Source organism: Odontesthes bonariensis, chromosome 22, assembly GCF_027942865.1.
Source record: "Odontesthes bonariensis isolate fOdoBon6 chromosome 22, fOdoBon6.hap1, whole genome shotgun sequence".
NCBI classification, from domain to species: Eukaryota; Metazoa; Chordata; class Actinopteri; order Atheriniformes; family Atherinopsidae; genus Odontesthes; species Odontesthes bonariensis.
In genome coordinates, this window is record NC_134527.1 from 12,318,023 (window position 1) to 12,337,966 (window position 19,944).

General features: G+C 40.2%; 1 protein-coding gene across 1 annotated transcript; it reads left to right on the top strand.

Annotated features, from left to right (window-relative positions):
- Positions 1-1,027: 1,027 nt before the first annotated feature.
- LOC142373126 (uncharacterized) lies at positions 1,028-9,003 on the top strand. The gene is made up of 10 exons (XM_075456207.1): positions 1,028-1,258; positions 1,947-2,007; positions 2,201-2,457; positions 2,822-2,918; positions 3,240-3,506; positions 4,642-4,752; positions 6,360-6,428; positions 6,712-6,762; positions 7,421-7,547; positions 7,979-9,003. Exons 1-10 carry the CDS (start codon positions 1,244-1,246, stop codon positions 8,463-8,465), a joined length of 1,542 nt encoding a protein of 513 aa, XP_075312322.1. The 5' UTR covers positions 1,028-1,243; the 3' UTR covers positions 8,466-9,003.
- Positions 9,004-19,944: the final 10,941 nt, after the last annotated feature.

The following is a 19,944-nucleotide window of genomic DNA, read 5'->3' on the forward strand; positions in this document are numbered from 1 at the left end:
TTTACAGTCTGAGTTCTACAAGCCCAAAGGCGGTTGAGTTCCTATACAAGGATTATAATAAAAGCGCAAAGGAAAGCTAGTAAGTGGGATTTCTGTTGGTATTTTATTCTGTTTCAAGTCTTATTCTATTTTTGAATCTTCAAATGATTCAAAGGCAGCAGCTTGACCTTTGACTGGAACACATCAGCTAATTGTGCACTCACTCAAAATGAGATTATGTTCTGGAGCAGTCCCACAGTTCAACTTGTCCCACCACTGCCACTTTTAAACGTGGAACAATCTGATTTATCGTGCTCTTAGTGCAGCCTAAGGTCCAGCCAAGAGACTCTGTGAAGTCTACAATAATATAGTAGAACTTTATTCCGATGTCCTCTCACTGTGTTTTCGGCTGGTGCTTCTCCCATAATTTTGTTTTGATCACTTTTATTTCGATAAACGTGTTTTCAGTCTGTCGCTTTTTGTGTACATGATGTTTTTTTATAACCTGAAAAAAATAATCTGGACACTTCTGCTCCTCGGTATCCCTTTTGTTGGGAAACCATCGATGATTATAAGCTCTTATGTTATTGCGCTTACAGTAAGGTGTGACGTCATATATATATAAAAAAAACCCGCGTGCAGAATCCCGAGAGTAAACTGGCCACACAGAGAGAGAAACAGAGAGGGGCAAAGTAACTGTGGTTATCCACTTTAGATATAAGAGACCCTTTAGACTCGCCTCCACTGTCGCAAGATATTTTCTTTTGGTTGTGATTTTACGTTAAAAACAGACAACAACTAATAACGGCATAACGGTTTGGGGGTGCTGTCAGTTACAACAGATACTGCTTATTCTCTCCTTACAGTAAGTAGCTTATTCCGTCTCTAAACAAGCCTTATTGTTTAGATATACTCAAGCGTAGGCCTATTGTTCACTTGTGATTCTTTATCTCCGTTACGCGTAGGACGTCAGTCTGCACTTGTTGTCTAGCCGGCTTTAGAAGAACATGTGGATTGTTTGTGCTCGAACTGCTCACATAACGGTGAATATTAGTTATTTAGCGGACAAGCAAGAGTGACTTGTTGCTGCTTGTGTTAAACAAAGCGCAGTTTGGTTGCGGTTAAAGTTACATCAACAGGGAGGGCTCTCTATCGAGGAACGATTAGGTCCTCCTCTCCCTGCTAAATAGGGACTCCGAGAGCGTTTTTGAACAGTCAGAGATTAAGGAAGAAGGAAACAACTCTTAAAAACATTAATAGGATCATGACTAACCTGCAGGTAGGAGAAAGCTGACTTATGAGCAGCGCTCTTTCATTTGGTTGATATGTTTTAGATTATGGTTCAACATACTTAATTATATTATTGGAGTAACTGTGATACTGTTAGGAAGGGAGATTTATAGAAATTCAAATTATTATTTGTTTCTTTTGATCTATTCTTTATATTTATACATAATGATACCATGTTGCTGTAATTTCAGTTATACCAGTGGCTGACTAACCAATGACAGATCTCCCACATTTGAAGTAACAATTATGTGAAGTACAAACTTGAAATTTACGAGCTTGTTTGGCATGCTGTTTTCCAATGTCACATGGTGTCTGTCCCAGTTAAAATGCTACTGCAGATGTTCTTATGTAGTCTCAGTGTGTGTTGACACAGCTCCAGAGTTATCTTAAAGCTTTTCTTCTGTACGTTTTCTGTTGTTATCTTGTAAACAAAACCCAAAACAATAGGGAAATGATTTGCTCAGTGCCACTGCTGAGTCATTAGTGATATAAATGTATATTTCAACCACATATGTATGTGTATATATCAGTCTATGTTGTTATCTCATTGTCATAAAGTTGCAGTGTAAAGAAGATCAATCTCCAGTGCCGGCTTGAAATGACTGGAGTGACTGAAATTTTCAGTCATTGGTGAAACATTTAATCATCTGTAAAAATCCCTTTTGTTTCCTCTTTAGGTTTCAATGGACTTGACCCTTCTTGTATTTTTGCAAGTCATGCTTCAGCCATCTCTCTCAGGTGGGTTGAAACTTTACTTTTATGAAAAAAAAAATAAGGTAACTACCTTTCTATATGAGTTTGACTCATAACCCATCTTAACGCTGCAAAGTAAAGTAAAAATGATCTCATCAGTACAACTTGATGTCGTCTCTTACTTTCTTAGTGCACTGATTATGGCTTTAATTGTTTACTTGATCTTATTTCCCTGCAGTCTTGTTCACTGTGGAGGCGGAGCAGACCATGTACAAGTCGGAGTTTGGAGGAAATGTTGTGATGGGCTGCAGGTTCAGTCTGAAACCCTCCCGTCCTAATTCTGATCTGAAGGTGACCTGGCACTGGACCACCGCCGCCCCGTTTCAGGAAGTAATTCGGATTGATAACGGAGCAGAGCACTCCACCTCTCAGAAGTATCAGGGCCGAGTCCGGCTTCTCACCGATGAGCTGAAGGATGGCTGGGCAAAGTTAGAGGTCAGTACCAGCAGTCAGGCGATGTGCTCAGATTTACCGTACATAGCATTTAGAGGACAACACTGATGAGTCATTTCCTTTAGAATTTCCTCTTAGAAATGGTCATATGCCCCCCCCCCTCCCAAGAGTTTTAGAAGGTGAGATGTCACTGGAACCTTATATTTAGCTTACAGCATGTTGAAACTGTGCTTAAGTTCTGCTTAAAAGAGAACAATGTGGAGTAGCCTGTGCTCTGTGAACAGATATTTCTCACTTTACACACATATGTGTTTGCTACTGAGATTGATGGAGGCTTAACTGATGAGGGAGTTTTTTTTCCGCCAGGATATTAAAGGATTTTTCCTTCTTTTTTGTCATCTTACAGATGTCCAATCTTAGGATGTCTGACTCTGGGACTTACCAGTGTTTGGTTCAAACAGCAGAAGGAACTGACTATAAAACCATCACTTTGTCAGTTGGAGGTGAGAACTGATCTGGTCTGTGATGTGTAACGTTGTGCTGATTTTGGAGTTTTTTTGTTGAAAACTTTGTTCTGGGTACGGTCTTGCTCAATAGCCACCACACGTGGTCATTTCTGGGCAGTTAAAGCATCACACATTCCAAAACCGAAACTGAGACCGTTGTTACTCAACATTTTTTTTGAAAAGAAAAAGAGAGAACACAGCTCTCGGCCCATTGAAATCATCCCTTAGGAGCCTTCATTTATCCATATATACAAGTAACCACACGATATCTTGTCCATAATAGAGTATTGTGAGCCTGAACCTGTAATTCTCTTCTAGCACCTTACAAATCAGTGACTAAACGCATAGAGACGACTCCGAGCGGGGACAAGGTGCTGCTAACATGCCAGTCTGAGGGATACCCTCAGTCTTCTGTCGTGTGGTCAGACGGACATATGCAGAGATACAGTCCCAACACCAGCGCTGTGACAACACCGGACCAGCTTTTTAAAATCACCAGTCAGATACGAGTCAGCTCATCGGAGAAGAACAACTACACGTGTAACTTCACAAGCGACGGCTACTCCGCAACGTTTCACGTTCCAGGTAAATGTTTACATCTGCTGAGGCTTTCTTTCTGGGCAGTGCTCAGAATATTTCGCAGGAGAGAAGAAGCACGCAGATGGAACGGCAGCTTGCCAACACTGAGTCAAGCAGCGGGGCGTAATTGCCCGTCGTTGCTCGCAAGTGATGCATCAGACCTCATTCTCATTTCTGGTCTGCTGTGCACTTCTCCAAAAAAGATTGAAAAGATAGGATAATGAAATTAGTATCAAGAGATCAACTATGAATACCATATGCTGCTTTTGCACCCCAGTTTACTTTTTTTTTCTTTATACCACCCAACATTTTCTCCCCCTTGCGTTATGTCTGAATGAAAGAAAACTAAAGCAAGAATTGTCTGAACTTAAAGTTGTTTTGTGTTATTGAAAGCAACTTGCTCTCGAAGCGTGGACAGGAAATCTGACGTCATCTCCCTTGTACCTCGCTATCTCCCACTGCTTCCTGTTGTGTTCATATGTTCACCCTTTGATTTACACCATGAATGTGGTCTCAGACTACTTCAAATGCAAGTACCAACGAAGAAGAGATCAGCACTTTCACCGCAGTTTTCTCAAGAGTTGCAAGAGTTCCCCTGCTTCTCACTGAAGCTTTGAACGGATCAGCCGTGTGAAGGGTTGCTGTAGTAAGACCTTCTGCCATTTGAGGAACTCTCTGACTTTGTTTTGTTTATATGTAAGCTGCTCGTGGTTCCACTTGTATTTGTCCAAAAACCCATTATTACTTTCAGACCCATTATTTTCTGACTCGATAAGTTAAATCTACAAATAGAATGGTGCTCCTTCTCTGAGTTACAGCTCCGCTCCGAAAAGCAGCCCAAAGCTGCTTTAATGCTAAATTAGTTCATTGCAATACATCGACAAAAAGAAGGCAAGTAAATTGAGGATTTGGTCTTCACACACAGCTGAAAGACTTTTACTCAAGCGCAAGCCTACTTTTAATATGTAACCTTAATTTGTTTAGCTCTTGACCACTAAGAGGAAGTCTGCAGCACTTTTAAATTGGCATATTTGGTTCTTTCCAGAGTGGTTGAAACAAGTGTGGACTTGGCCTCGTCATGTCTGAATTCACTTCAACTGTGTTAACAGCGATCCTTCTGTGTTTTGTCTTTTTGATACAGATGAAACAGCAGTTCCTCGTGGAGAAAGTGATGCTCTCATCATTGCACTGAGCATTGTAATAATTCTGATTGTCATTGCTGTTGGCCTGCTTATTTACCGACGGCGAAAAGGTAACCCGTCACCTAATTTAGCTGCAAGTAGATTTAAGAAATACAGACACGACAAAAGCTCTGGGTGTTGACGGGAGACAAAATTAATCAGTTTACTCTTATGTACAGTAATATAATTTTGAATTTCCCCCATTGGGAGAAGAATTAAGTATTTTTCTATTCTATTCTATCTACCTCGAAAGGCTTCCTTTTTTTTTTTTTTTACTGGGGTGTGAGACACATCGTCATTCCACATGTAGAGAGATTTTGAATTGGCAGTAGAATACGACACATGCAGACTTATTATGGACGCGTATGAGGAATATATGAATGAAAGCAAAGTCATGAGGGATTCACAGTGACAGATATACTTGTAACGAATGATTCAAGGTTAAGATTCTAAGGAACTCATCTTGGCTAGAGTTGCATTCATCTTCTTAGCTTGAGGGCCAGACTTGTCAACACATCACTGCAAGGCCGGGTTTCTCTTTTGGCAGCAGGGCCTTTTGTTATTTCCTCACTGCAAGTTTTGACCACATTTTGTTTTTATAATCCATTTGAGGATTACAGAGAGTGCTGCGCTGACCTCGGACATAAAATGATTCAACTAAGTTATGTCAAACTGAAAGGGAAATCTGTCTTTGAGTCGCACCACAAGCAACTCACAGGTTGGCCGATTGCATTACTCAGCATTTTAAAATGTCCTTCCTGTTTCAAAGCCTTATCAGCTTTTTTTTGTTGTTGTTGTTTTGGTCAAATGGGCAGGATAATTTGTGCCCTGCGAGCGAAGAACCGCGTGTCATTTCAGTAATAATGACTAAGCAGTCTCCTGTACTGTAATACGTCAAGTCACATTTCCTCTGAAAAGAGGAAGTTTTGTCAAATAATTTGCTATTCGTATGGTTGATTTGCCACTTTTATGGTTGTCACTTGAATTTTGTTGGAATTTTACGAGCATGTGACTTGATGTGCATGTTTTTTTAGGAACTTAGATGTGTCACAACAGCCAGTGGAAACACCCAGACTGGTTTTGCTCTGTGTATCAGGGGAATTTGAGGCTATTTGCAAATGCATGGGTGGTTTTTGTAAGCACGTGTTCATATTGTTAACCAAACACCTTCTTCATTTGAATAGTCGACTTATCGCACATTTTTCAGCGTACAAATGAAATGTGTGAACGTGATTTTAAAAATTCTACTCAGTTACTGTAACGGAAATGGTTGGATGACTATTTTAATCTGCTTCCAGGAAAGCACGAACATTCACGACGGCACTTAGACAAGCAAGTAACGCTCCCATTAAATGAGTTACATTCAGAGCTGAAAAGGTCGGAGATGAATTCAAAGCCAGAACATCATCATTCTTAATTGATTACAACATCATAACAACATATCACCCCACATATAAAGTGTTAATGGAAAGGACTAAAAACATCCAGTTAAAACAAAGACCGTCATGTTGCATTTTTGCATCTAATTCAGCTGAATGATTTCTATTCATTTATACGCTGTTTGCACCCATCACCAAGACAAACCATGCATGATCATTTCTGTTACTGTGTGCACGCTTACATGCACACCCAACATTTTGTATCAACGCTCTAAATCAGAAGCTCTGTTCTGTTATAGGGGCCAGAGCTCGCAGCACCACGAACAGTCTGCTTGATGATCTGGACAGATCTACGTCTGCAGCTGCCTGTGAGTCTCAACAGCTCCATTCCTTCTTTGTGTTTAAAGCCATTAATGTAATTAGTTTTGAAAGCATTGCTTAAACCAAATATGTCTTGATAACTTTGAGAAAGAAAAGGTGTTCTGCAGCTTTTTGTCGATTTGAGTCAAATTGCTGATGATGCACTCTTAGAATATGTACACATGAGCCATAACTGAATCACTTGTGAACTGATGACTGCTGATTCTGTACCTCTGTAAATATAAAAAACTTTTGTGTTAGATTTCTCACACGCTGTTCATTCTCCTTCAGACCTACAAACAGATAAAAAAAATGGGGGCGAGGGAACAGTCTTTGTTGCAGGTGAGAGTTTTTTTTTATTGTTTTGGCACAGTGTTTTTATTTTACAGTTGAGAAATGATCATCCATCATTTGTTTGCTTTGGCGCTGAGTAAAAAAAATCTGTAGGCGCTCGGGTTTCCACAGTGGTGCAACACTGTTTCCTCAGTGGTGCTGGTAAATTGAATGGATAAGTGCAATAAAGTCTTCGGATGCGAAACATCCCCCTGAAGACAGTTGCAAGACACCCGAGAAGCCCTGAACAAAGTAACCACCATCGCGTACCAAAAGCACTAAACCTGGGGTGCTTTTTAAACGAAAAAGAAAAACCAGAATGCAAAAATTTTTAAATCGTTTGTGCCCATGGTTTAATAAAGACTTGGCCCCCAAGACAACATATTAAATGTTGACACTGACATTCTTATTTTCAAAGAGCAAGAAATAAACAAAGAAATCTGGGTGATAAAACAATGACGATGCTGTGGTTGCCGCTGTCGCTTCCCAGCATGGAGGTTCTCAGTTTGAATCTCGGCACAGACTTTTCCGTGTCGAGTCCCACAGTCAAACAACACATGTTAGCTTAACTGATGGTGCTCATGGATGTTCTTTTCAAGGAAGAAATAAAATACATTGTATGATTCCTTTTCAACAAATGAGTGAATAAGTGTTTTGTTTTCTGCAGGTTGCACAGAGGAAAATCTTGGGTCATGTCTAAAAGAGTATTATTCCGAATTCTCCCTCAGCACAGAGACGAGACAACACTGTGAAAGTTTCAGTGTGGAGGAGCTGCCTCGTAGGCTGAAAAACAAGTGAGTCACAAAGACATATTTCCAAACTGATTATAAGAATATCACACACTCCTACTTCTTTAATCTCATTTCCAGTAAACCCAGCAGTTTTATTCCACGATTACTAAAACCTATCACTATTTTGTGAGAAACCAACTCCTTGTTTTTCACAGGTCCAGGCCAGGCAAACCCTATTACTTTAAGAGCATGTAGCAACCTCAGTGGTTTTGAAAAGAGTTTGAAAGCACAAGGAGTGTTTTTGTCATCTCACCGTGTGAGAGCACAGTGTTTTTGAGAAGGGTGTTTTTGTCCCACCCGGATCAATTCAAGGCCCATTCTTTCTGTAGAAACGTTTGTATTGTTAAAGCCTCACAAATTCAACATCCGACAGATCTAAGTGATGCTCACAGCTGAGGTTTTTGTGAAATTACATTAATGCTTCTCTGTTTCAGCGAGGGCCAGTCTGTGAGTCTCCGAGATTTACTCCCAGAAGCTGGTGAGGTCTTTTTACTTGAGGGACCAACAGGGAGTGGGAAGACGACCGTAGCTCAAATCCTGCTCTCATCTTGGACTGAAGGGCCACGGCTTGCCCCTTCTAACTTCCCTGATCTCAGCGACCTTGGTCATCTCGTCTGTGTCGACTGCAGCATGGCGAAGGGTGACCTGCTTCAGGAGACGGCGGCTCAGCTCTCTCTGAGTGAAAAGATATCAACGCAGGAGCTGAGGACTGTGTTAACCTCGTCCGGCAGGTCTCTGCTGTTGTTGGATGGGTACCGAGAAGGGAACAGCGTTTTTGATGAGTCCTTGAGCAGGTTTTTAAGTGAACGAGGACATTGCAGTCTGCTGATCACATCTTGCTCTGGACACTGTCCCACGCTTACAGAGACATTGGGGACAGACAGGGTTCTGAAGCTTCAAATGCCATCTGCACGATACTGAGGCCACAGCAAACTCATGAGGCATTTATTACACTGTTGGTCTGTATGTTTGTCGTTTGTTTGATTGATTTGATAAAGCCCAAATGTGCTGCAAAATGTGCTGATTTTAATACTCAGTAAGTGAAAGATGTGCAATAAATGTAGATTTTGTATTCTTTACTTGGTGGTCCTCTTTGTTGTCTTGATAAGAAACACAAATGATAGAACCTTTACAGTTTTTGGAAAGAAATTTGTTATTTCTTGAGTCACATAAGCTGTGTGCAATTTGTGGAAGCCCTGACAGAGAGTTGAGCTTCAAACTCTGTTTTCCAATGGACGTGATGGCTCAAGCACGGTTTTATTGACTCTAGTGGCTTCTGTTCGGTGTAGGTGTATCACTTCAGTAGCTGACGATCAGACCACCAAGGTCTCCCCCTTCGGCTGCCACCCAGCTCACATTATATAGTTATAATGAATTCCCTTTCATATTTTATAAATATATATTTATGTTTTATATAAATGTATATTTTAATGTTTTTGGTACATTTTTGGTACATTTTTGGTACGATCCGTCAGAGTTACTGCTGACAACTTCTTTGTAATGCTCTTTTACAATAACAATAAAAGCTATTCATCCATCTATCTAATAAATTATATTAATCAATATATTAATCAATAATAATTTTGTGTGTTGTAGAAACAAATGGATACCCCCAGGCATAAAACACTAAATGTAACAATGTAGACTTTTTTTCTAAAAAGAGAAAATAAAGCAAAAATTCTAAATTTTAGGTTCCAAAAATATTAAACAAGGAGACAACTATCTATTTAGTTGTCTAAAAAGTGAGCGGAAAAAAACGATGGTCTAAAATCCATTTTCAAAAATGAAAGGTCAGGATTAGATTAAAAGAAGGTCACCTTCCCGTCTGCAAGCAAAGAAGAATTTTCTCTGTAGCGTTTGTGTTCTGAGAAGTGACTCAAACTCCTGGCAAGATGCTTCACTGCCTGTAGTTATTTTAGTGTCTGATTCATTCTGTTGAAAATGTTGTATCCTGACAGCATTTCATGCAGCTGAACTTGACTTGTTTCTCCCTTTTTTGCTGCTTTGTGCCTGTTCTGTGAAGCTGGTCATCTTCAACAACCGCAACTTGAATTTTTACTGAAAGGGCAATTTGAAAGATTTCACTTTATCCTCTATTAGGGATGAGCTCCGAACAACTCTCACATCCACACAACCTTGTATTTTGTATTTCTTGTCCACGGCATTACATACAGTGGCTGCAACAAAGGGTCCAAACCTTTTTTTACTTGTAGATGACATATTCAGCTGATGAAATTGCCATTAAATAACACTGAAATTCCCCTTCAGCAACCCATTAATCACAAACACTCTTTTTCTTTCTTTTTCTAAATTTGATAACCATAAAAAACAGGAAACTCATTTTGGCATCCCGTCTGCCCTGCTCATCGTTATGTGCCATCATGTATCTGGAACTGGTTTGTGGGGGGGTTTTCTGAGGCAAACTGAGTTGATTGAGGACAATTTAGGAAAGCAAAGACACACCTGAGTGTAAGGTCTTACACTTCACACTGCATGTTCGCACAAAACCAAAATCAAGACCTGTGTGATTCACTTGTTGTGAGTCATAGATTGAAGAAAGAAAGAAAGTTTTTTGTAAAGCTTTTGTGTATTCCCAGCAACACAAGCAAATAGTTGGTCATGATCAGATAGATGACCAAGAACCTGGTAGTCAAAGAGTTTTTGGGAGGACCGAGCAGAAGGACAACCATCTCAATGACACTCTGTTAGTTACGTGGCAAACATAGGCTGTGCTCATCACTTACAATCTTTAGCTGGCAACAAAAACAAGCCAACAGTTGATACTATCAAACTATCAAATAGGTTTTAAAAAAAAGAAAGAGATATGTATTGAAATGTAAAGAACAGTGTAATCTTTTACATCTTTTCATGCACAGCTGTTAACAACAACAAAAATAAAGACCAAACCTTTTAATGCTGTCCTGAATAATGATGCCGATTCTTCTCGTGTTGTTGCGGTCTGTTCATTACCCGTCATGCTTAAATCTTCTTCTTGTAGGCATTAACATATGTTGGTACGGGTTTGGCAGAACACATTCAAAGAGACACCAATAAAGTATCTTACATTTGCTACGAAAACATGTTTGAAAAAGGCCTGTATTGTCAGTAGTATTTGAGCTTGAATTGATAGAAAATCATAAATTATCATTAGACTGAGGGCTGCACGGTGGTGTGGTGGTAGACTCCATCCCATACAATTATACAATATCATGTTTTATTGCTGAATTTATTGAGTTAACAACTTCCTCCAAATGCTTGATAACCTCTACAACAGAATACAGTGTTACAATACAGAATATAGTACATTGTTCTGTTAAGTCTTTGAGCAGCAAATAAATGAATAAAGGGATGAATACATCCTTTAATCTTCAGTCAATGAATATACCATCTGGCTGCCACTTTGTTAATGTGAAACAGGGGGAATTTTATCGCATTTCTCTATGGGAAATCTTTTCAGTCAACATTGGATGAATAGGAATGGGAAATAACCTGACGTGAAGAAGTAATCATCAGCCGTAATTTTGAATTATTACATTGTACTCTACAGGAACTTCTATAGGTATCTACAGGTACTTTACAGTCACTGACTGAACATGCAGTTCAGGTGACATCAAGGTTTCTTCCTTTGCTGATGTCAACATGTTCTCCCCCAAATGCCAATTATTATATCATCATTATATCACCAATTTCTTTTTGTATGCTTTGCTACCTATTTTGGGTTTCTAAAGAAAATCTTGCAGTTCTTAATTTTACAGGAACTTGATACATATGATTTTTATCTCGCATATAACAGATTAATAATTAGAATCTGTTATATGCGAGATAAAAATCATATGTATTATTATTATTATAAAAATGGCCGTTGTGCAACACTAACATAATTAATCCCGATTTATTAAACTTGATTTTGAAAAGTTAGAATTTGTAATTCTTGTCTTTATTTCCCCATAAAACTGAATACATTGTCATTTTTTTAATCTGTCTTTGTGTGTGCTTCCATTTCAGATCATGTGTTGTAGGAAGATCCTGGAGATTAGAAAAGCCAGAAAAGAGTTTAGCTGTTATAATAATAATAATAACAATACCTGGGTAAATACCAACACAAAGCAAACTGAATGCAAAGAGTAGTACATATTAATACTGTAATGTATAATATGGACAATGCTAGTGTTGTGTATGTGCCAGGTAAATTACAACCTAAAATCTAAAGTATTGTATTTATTTATTTTTTACTATAACTTTCAATAGTAGCTTATTAAAGGAAATGATGCTTTATCCTGTCACTAAATAAAACATATATACGGGATACTCCTGGTCCACATGGGATGTGATCTCTCTCGCTGCTCATCTCTGGCTTTATCGGTCTCTACAGCATCTTCTTTTTTTTCACCTCATCATCTTCTTGAATTGCAAGCTCAAAGTCATCTCTTATATCCCCGGGCAGGTCCAAATCTGCTTCGATCTCAGCTGAAGCAGAATTCTTTCCGCCTCAGCTCCTTCCCCCACAACAAGGTGGAGTCAGTGAGGTCATACTGTCCACACAAAGGCGTAACTGCTTTCAAAACAAAATGTATACAGCGATTTACGACGTTTTCATTAATTAGAACATGTAAGATCACATGGTTAAAAAAGAAAAAAAACACAGAAACAACAAAGAAGTTTGTTACTATGCCAGCTGTGTTGAAAAAGAAGAGGAAGTGCTCAGCATCCGAGCCCGAGTATTGATTCAGGTGCAGCTGACATATCTTTTATTTGTTGATTTTTTTTTTATTTAATTTAATTTTTTTCATGAATAGATACAAATGTTTCAGTTCGGGTATGTTTCAGCCGGATCCATTCCTGCTTACGTCACTCTTCCACTAGATGGTGCTCTCCTCCTTTTGATGCAGGCTTAGGCTTTCTGAAGTCTTCTGATATCAAATCCATTAAATCTGGAATAATTTTGAGGCAGATCCTGAAATCAAAGAGTCACAGGGATAACTGACACAAACAAACATTGCTGAAGTGTTCATTATTTCAGGCCAAGGTTCATGTTCTGTACTATTTTCCTCTTATTTGGCTGTTTGGTTCAATGTATGACATGAGTTAAAAATGTGCACGTATATTATCACTGATCAAGCCATAGTACCTGCATATTGAGTACCGTAACTTTATTAATAAAGCGCCTCACTGAGGGAGGAATATCCCCTTTACTAGATGGACCTGGCCAAAATAGCAACAGCTCCTGAACTTCAAATTTTGAGTATAATTTGTTTTGCAGTTTTTTCCTTTTTTTTTCCCAATTGAAAGATAATCTTCCATGAATATGTGAAGAATTTGTGATGTTCTTATCTAGCTGCCCTCTCAAAATGTAATCATGACTTTAAAGAAAAATGGCTCCCCCTGAAACTAAGCTCCCCAATGCAACTGATGCTTTACTCCTTGCCCATCACCCCTCGCCACAAACCACACGTACACTTACTCAAAGTAAGAGTTAACCCCCATCAAACAGCTTGATCTCCTACATGCACGGCCCCCATTTCCTCCTTCAATGTCAACCTCTCAGACCAACAAAGTTTCATCAATTGGTAATTAATATTCTAGGGAAGAGGGAAGCATCAGGAAGCAATTATTCAATAATGTATGGATGTAAATGCACACTGCGCCTGCACAAAAACACACACTCGTGCACAAACACATATACATCACCATGATCGACTCTTCCTCTCTTCCAAGATCAGGTTACCCTCATACATTCAATACAACCAGAGTGAATGTAATGACTACGCTTGGCTTGCACACAAATGTGACGTTATACTTCTACAAAGCAGAATAAACTATGAACCTAAAGTCAGAATCTAGTGCGTCTCTTCCTATGCAGCTGCAAAAGCCCACCATATGACAGGGTTTTAGAAGTTACCAGAAGCTGATGCACTGCTGCAACACAACTGTGCGTTACGTTCATGAGTGTGACAAGCTCCATGTGCAACAGCATGTGCACAGGGCCTGCACAGTGTTAGCCTTTGTGTTCTGTACCCCACCAAAACATAGATTAGAGACCAAATTATATCAAGAAAATACGGTAAACCATGAAGAGAAGATGTTGCATGCAATCCCAGGCAATGATATTAACGTGCATGAAACACGAAATGACATGAACCGAGATTATATAACGACATAACTACACTTTATGACATGAAGTCCCAAGCAAGTACTAACCACAGATGTGACAGCATTAGATAAGACTTGATATTAATATGTCATATGATTTTATACCATGTTTTAGAGGTTTTTATGGCCCTATGCTGGGAATACAGACGAAGAATACAGAAATATAATAAAAGTGCAATTAGAAAAAGAGGTTACATTCCCATCGCAGATAGGTCTCAGGTTTGATCACCAGCTGACAGTTTTACGCCCCCAAGATACACACTTTAACTATTCACAGAGAGGCCACTACTGATGTGTGATTTAATGTATTAGATTTCTTTTCAAGAGTGTACACACTGCACAGTGACAAGAGCTGAGAAGGTGCGCATAACCAAAAAGATGCCACACTTGGATTATGCTGTCCATTCTGGTTCTCTCTGGAGACTAACAGCTTCAGTCTATATCCATATACTCTCGGCTGGCATTGACCCGGTCTGTCTGGTAATTGGGATCAGATGAGTGGCAGCAAGAGCGAGGCGATGTGGGTTCTCGGGGACCCACGGTAACCTGGAAGCATTTATTTTATGGAAAAGATGTTTAGTTAAAGTGCAGCGCTGCAGCCCAGCCCCTCTAATGACCCTCCGAGTCTTTTGCCCATGCCTGGAGACAGAGCCCTGTGATGGATATGACTGGTGAAACAGGGACACACACACATATGCACACACACGCTTCCATCACTGTGCACTGTGATGGATATGACTGGTGAAAGCTCTGAACGCTGCTTCCTGAGCCCTTCACTTCCTTCCTCGCAGGCCTCGGTCAGCCAAGCTGAGCCGGGTTTCACTAGACTAGAGCTGGATTGGATTGCAGATTAAGAGGCTTCCTGTCCAGCCTGTTGCCTGCATTCATGTGCTTTTCCTAACGGTCACTTTTATTCAGGACCAGGCATTGATGTACCGAGGATGAATGGATGTCTTCAGGATGGATGAGAGGTTTGGAGGTGTGGAGCTTCATCAAGAGACAAATTTCTTACTGGTGGACTGTAGAAAAGACTGAATATTCCTATTTTTATCATCAGTGGCTCAATGAATACACTTAAATAGCACAGCATTTTCTATTCATATGTACAGTCATACTTTTCCTCACATTCACATTGATTTGTTCTGCGTGTTTTTCATTTTTCTGCTGATTTACAAAATATCGACGTCAAAAAGAATCAATTAACTTTAAAGGAGAATGATAGAAAATTAATCATTTGCCAGTACATTAGAGGGATTTTCTGGATTCAGGTGTCTGTTGTTTGTGATGTATGGCTGAGACTTCAGGTGTAAAACCTGATGGCACTGGACAAAACACAACACCATAGAAATTTTAGAAAATATAACTTCAAAGTGAAAACCACATTTAAAGAGACAACAAAATTTAAAACAAATGACAAAAACAGAAAATGAAACCCAGACACATCAGAAAAAACACTACGGGAAACAAGAAAAACAAAACAAAACAGAAAGCTGGTCAAAACTTCTGTCAAGATAAAACAGAAAGGGAAAAAAAAAACCCAGAAACAATAAGAGGAAAAAAGAGTAAATAAAAAACAAAACAAAAATCTGAAAAACAGCTTTTCATACGACCCAACCACTAAGGAAAATTTGAATCTTTTTTGGTTGTGTTGTATTCTAATTGGTTTGCTTTCTGTGTGGTAGATGTGTTTTTGCTTTGCTGTGTGTGGGGGTTTTGCACGTCCCAATCCAAGTTGATCTGGCCACTTCTTGGCAGACGAAACACCTGTGGAGTCACTGAATATATCCCTCCAGCTCATAATTACAACTATTTGGAATAAAAGACAAAAAAAAAACAACTAACTGTTATGGGATAAAACACATTTTTACAAAGGTCTAAATGTAATTGCATTCTAATAAAATGTGACACATTTTCATCCATTTTCTTTCTCTTTTTTTTTTTTTTGCAAGTGCCTGATTATGGACAATCATCTCTTAGATTTCAGCCATTTAAGCATAAAGGAAACATTTCTTAGATTTCCAAAAGGGTTTTAATCAATACAGGCTTAAGGTTGATATCCGTTTCAGGATTTAGACACATATATATTTGTAAGTTGAGTCCATTGTCACTCCCTCCACCATCCCATCCCCACAGGTCTCCAACATCAGCCTTCGCACACCTATCATCCACCTCCTGCCCTCCCTCCCGCCCGCTTTCTCCCTCCCTCCCTCCTGCTGGCAGCCCTTGATTACTGTCGTCTCTTGGGGGAAGGTTTTAACTCCTCAGAGATAGTAATATCGAGGGCACTACTGGCCTAGTCACTTCAGATCAGGGCGGGGGGAGGAAATGGCGACAGACATAAAGCTAAATATATAATTCCTCCCATGCCGGTAATCACGATGTCCAGACGATTTGAAATGACAGTTTAACCACTTTAGACTGAGGAACGCTTTGTTCGGATTTGAGAACCTGTGTGGGTGTGGGTGTGGGGGGGTGTATGTTGGAACGTCTGGTTGGTCCCTGCGATAGTTGGGGAGCCTCCATGTGGGTGCAGAGGCCTTCCAGGGGGCCTGTGTAGTCCTCCCTAAATGCATGGGGGGGCACAGTGCACGTTCCACCGCATTGAAATGGCTCACAGACCAGACAGAAGCAATTCTGTGAATGACTGACGTGCCAACAGCTCCGGAAGGAAACACTCTCCCTGCCCGCTATTAGCTTACCTGATTATTGGGATATCCAGCTTCCTCCTAAAATGGTGGACCATTTCCGCGTTAAAGGGAGTAAGAGTGTCCTCTTGGATTAAAGGCACATCCTGGTCTTATGCCACACAGCTCAACAATTACATCTATAAATATTGATAGACTGATCCCCACAAATTCTTCTCCCTGGAGCCTGCTGCTACATCCCCGACAGGATCAGAGATAATCTTAAGAACATCCAAGCTATCTATCTAAATTTGAGCTCAATTTGCATATGCAGAGATCTTTGCTCCGCACAGGCTCTCTCAACATGTCTTTTCTCTATCATCACATTGCAAGGAGAGTGCATTTCGCTTTCACGCGCTGATTGGATTCTTGATGAGATCTTCAGGGTGGCTTCTCACACTCTGGCGCTCTTCAGAGAGGTGAGAGAAAGAGAAAAGGAGGGGGATGAGAGGTGCGTGCATGTGGGATCAAACCAATTCGGTCCACGCTGAAGTGGTCAGCTCTGTTGTCGCCCAACTGCACGGCCTCCTCATCGCTGTTGCTGCAGCAGGAACACGCAGCTCAGGGTATAATCAGAGGCAGCTTGGAAGGAGGAGAGCAGACACCTCCAATACTCACTCCTCCTCTTAACACATACAGTGGCTACAGTACAAGGAAGGTCTCAGGCAAACACGTCCAACACCATTGTCACAAGATTCTCTCAAACAATATGAATAATGCAGTTCTGAAGTGGAGATATGGGGCAGAATAAAGATGGAGAACAGACACCGAGCTGAAGAGGAGCTCAAAAATGTTGATTTCAACATGAATATAGATTAGTTTGGTGGCTGTGCATAATGGCTTGCATTTTACCTGCACTTAAGTATGTCTCCCAGTGTAATTGTCTCTTTTACATGTGTAACTACAGTAATTTTGTTCAGAGCTACGAGTGCTGCCATAGAAATGTGACATGAAACTCAATCTTGCTGCTGAACGCTCAACTTTACAGACACAGCTGCTTCTGCTCGACCAACATGTCGCTCGCACCACCAACACCCAGTGGATGTGCTTTAAGTTGCAGCCTGTCTTCGGTGAGATTATGAAATGTTGATTATAAATCCAACAGTGATTTCCTTTTGCGCCTCTTGGTTTGGCACGAGCAGTTTGCTTCCTGTATTTCTGAAACATTAAATATTGCTGTTGGCAGTACTGAGCCAGTTGATGGTCTCTTTTCTTCTTGTGTTAAATCACACAATTAGTGGGCGCCAAAGGTGCTGAATTCCAAATGAAATCAAATTCCAACATCTAATTGTCTTGCACAATATTTCACAGATACCTGGCCAGTGATATACTCAGTATGTCCTGAAAGTTAATGAAAATGTTGATCGCTTATCCTTTACACAGAGGTGTACGTTAGTTTTGCATCCAATTACATACTTTACGCCTTTTCAGGTCAAATCCATATTTGTGATCTATTGTTTGAAAAGACCTTTTGCTGGATTTTTATTTTCAGTAGAGCTGTTGTGGAATGATGGGTGGAGCCTGAGAGGGAGGAAGGAGCCTCTTTACTATCAGTTTTTACAGGGCATGTGTACATATGCAGAAAAAAGTAGCATTCTACCGGCCAATTCAGGGGAACATTAGTGAAATTACTAGTTTTAAACATTAAAAAAATATTATCATTAAAAGAACTGAAGGGGTAGCAATAACATTTTATTAAATATGTCAAGTAAGTGTTGCTGATAGATAAGTTAGCATGTTAGGATGAAGTAACCATACTCAGAGATCCTAAAGAGTTGAGTGGCAGTCACTGAAAGTAAAACTGAGAATGAGACCTGGCAAGTTTTTACAGGAAGAGCCAACCAACTAGGGGCTGTTTAAACTAGCACCTCTTATTGGGGTTGTGTCTTCTTCCCTGTCCACCAGCACCAGATGATGCAGAGAACTGGCACTTGCAGAGAGGCTTGATTACATCATTGTTCCGAAAGATCATCACGCTGGTTCATTGCTGGATAATTTCTATGCTTGGGCAGATTCTGGCGTCAGTGCACAGGAACGCCATTCGCTCCACTGTACACGCTGCAGAAATGAGAAAACGCCCGGCTCAGAAACAAAGCGAGGACGTTTTTTTGTATAAAAACGTCCCCTTTAACTTTGTGGGATTAGAACAGTCAAATTTGTTGGTGATATTTTTTGGAGCGGACACACTTGAAATTATTCTTGAAAGCCGTTGTCTTAAAAAAAAAAGACAAAGCTTATTTTGCTGTGACAGCTCGGCATTCTCTGTAATTCAACTACTGCTGATTGAAGCAGAGGCTAAAACCTCAGTCATTTATTCTGCCTTTGCCTCCTATTAGGCAACAGTGTCTGCTCTAATAACACAAGCACTGCAGACTAAACAACATGCATGCCTCGACTGACTGTTTAGTTCTGGATCCCTGTTAACAGTCGTGACGGTGATGATGAAAGCTGAATTCAGGTGCGGTCACCAAAAAGACCTAATGCTTAGTTTTTAATTCTCCAAAATGATCCTGTTTTAATGGGTAAATTAAACTCACCTTAAGAAAACAAAAAGCAGAGTTCTCAAGACGAAAAGATCATTTTAAACCCATTATCATAGAAAATGAGCTGAGTTATCCCAACAACTCGTGATCTCAGCGGAATTAATACAAATAATCGTAGATGCAGTTGTTCTGGACTTAAGAAGCCTATTAGTTCAACTCCAGTTTACACAGAGAGCCTGTTTGGGTTACACATTTAAAGTGTGTAACTGGTTATCTTTCGCTCAGTGCACCAGCAGTGGATAAAAGCCTGGACTATCAAATCAAACGTTTACTGAACTAATTTAGTCTTGTATATTTTTGTGAGGAATCGCCAAAGGACACAGCAGAACCTCCACAAAGACAAAGCTCTACTGCTTTCTCGCTTGCAGACAAATGCAGTCTCACGCACACACACACGTCCGTGGAGAGGCGGTGCTAGTAGTAGTAGTAGTAAACATTTGAAAGGAACAGGGGTAATTCACTTGATAAATGTCAACCAAAATGAAGCTATCAGCTGAAAGCAATTTCCTTGTGCTTGCCTGTGTTCTGCGCCAGGGACTTGAGAGATTTTCACCCCTCCATCGATCATGAAGCCTCTGTTTTAGGCCAAGGTACACAATGCCCTCAAATTGCTGACATATGGACCTAGAATCACCACAAAAACCTGCCATTTCCACCCCACCCTCCTGTGTCCCAGCCCAGCTACTCCTCTGCTAAACTCTTGTTTATGCAATGACTCTGTTCTGTTTAGACCATTAAAGCAGAGTCATAGAGGGAGACAGAGGACCAGTGGAAATGTAAAACGCATCCTGTAGTCTGCGGCACAACGTGGCAACAAGCTAGCAGCGCAGATTTCACAGCGACCCAAAGACCACGGTGAAATCTGCGATGTAACCATTCCTAAATTTAATTTCAACAAGTCAGGAGGCATTCTAATAAAAACAAAATTAGTAGTTGCAAAGTTGCAGAGTAGTAATCATCAAATGACAGTGTGGCTGTGAGACCAAGTGTGTGGGCAAACTTAAAATAAAGCCTGTCTGACTT

Bases quoted from the DNA above. Each gene is read 5' to 3' on its own strand.
- LOC142373126 (XM_075456207.1), top strand. The intron at 6,429-6,711 runs GTGAGTCTCAAC...ATTCTCCTTCAG, and splicing joins ATCTACGTCTGCAGCTGCCT to ACCTACAAACAGATAAAAAA. The intron at 7,548-7,978 runs GTGAGTCACAAA...TCTCTGTTTCAG, and splicing joins CCTCGTAGGCTGAAAAACAA to CGAGGGCCAGTCTGTGAGTC.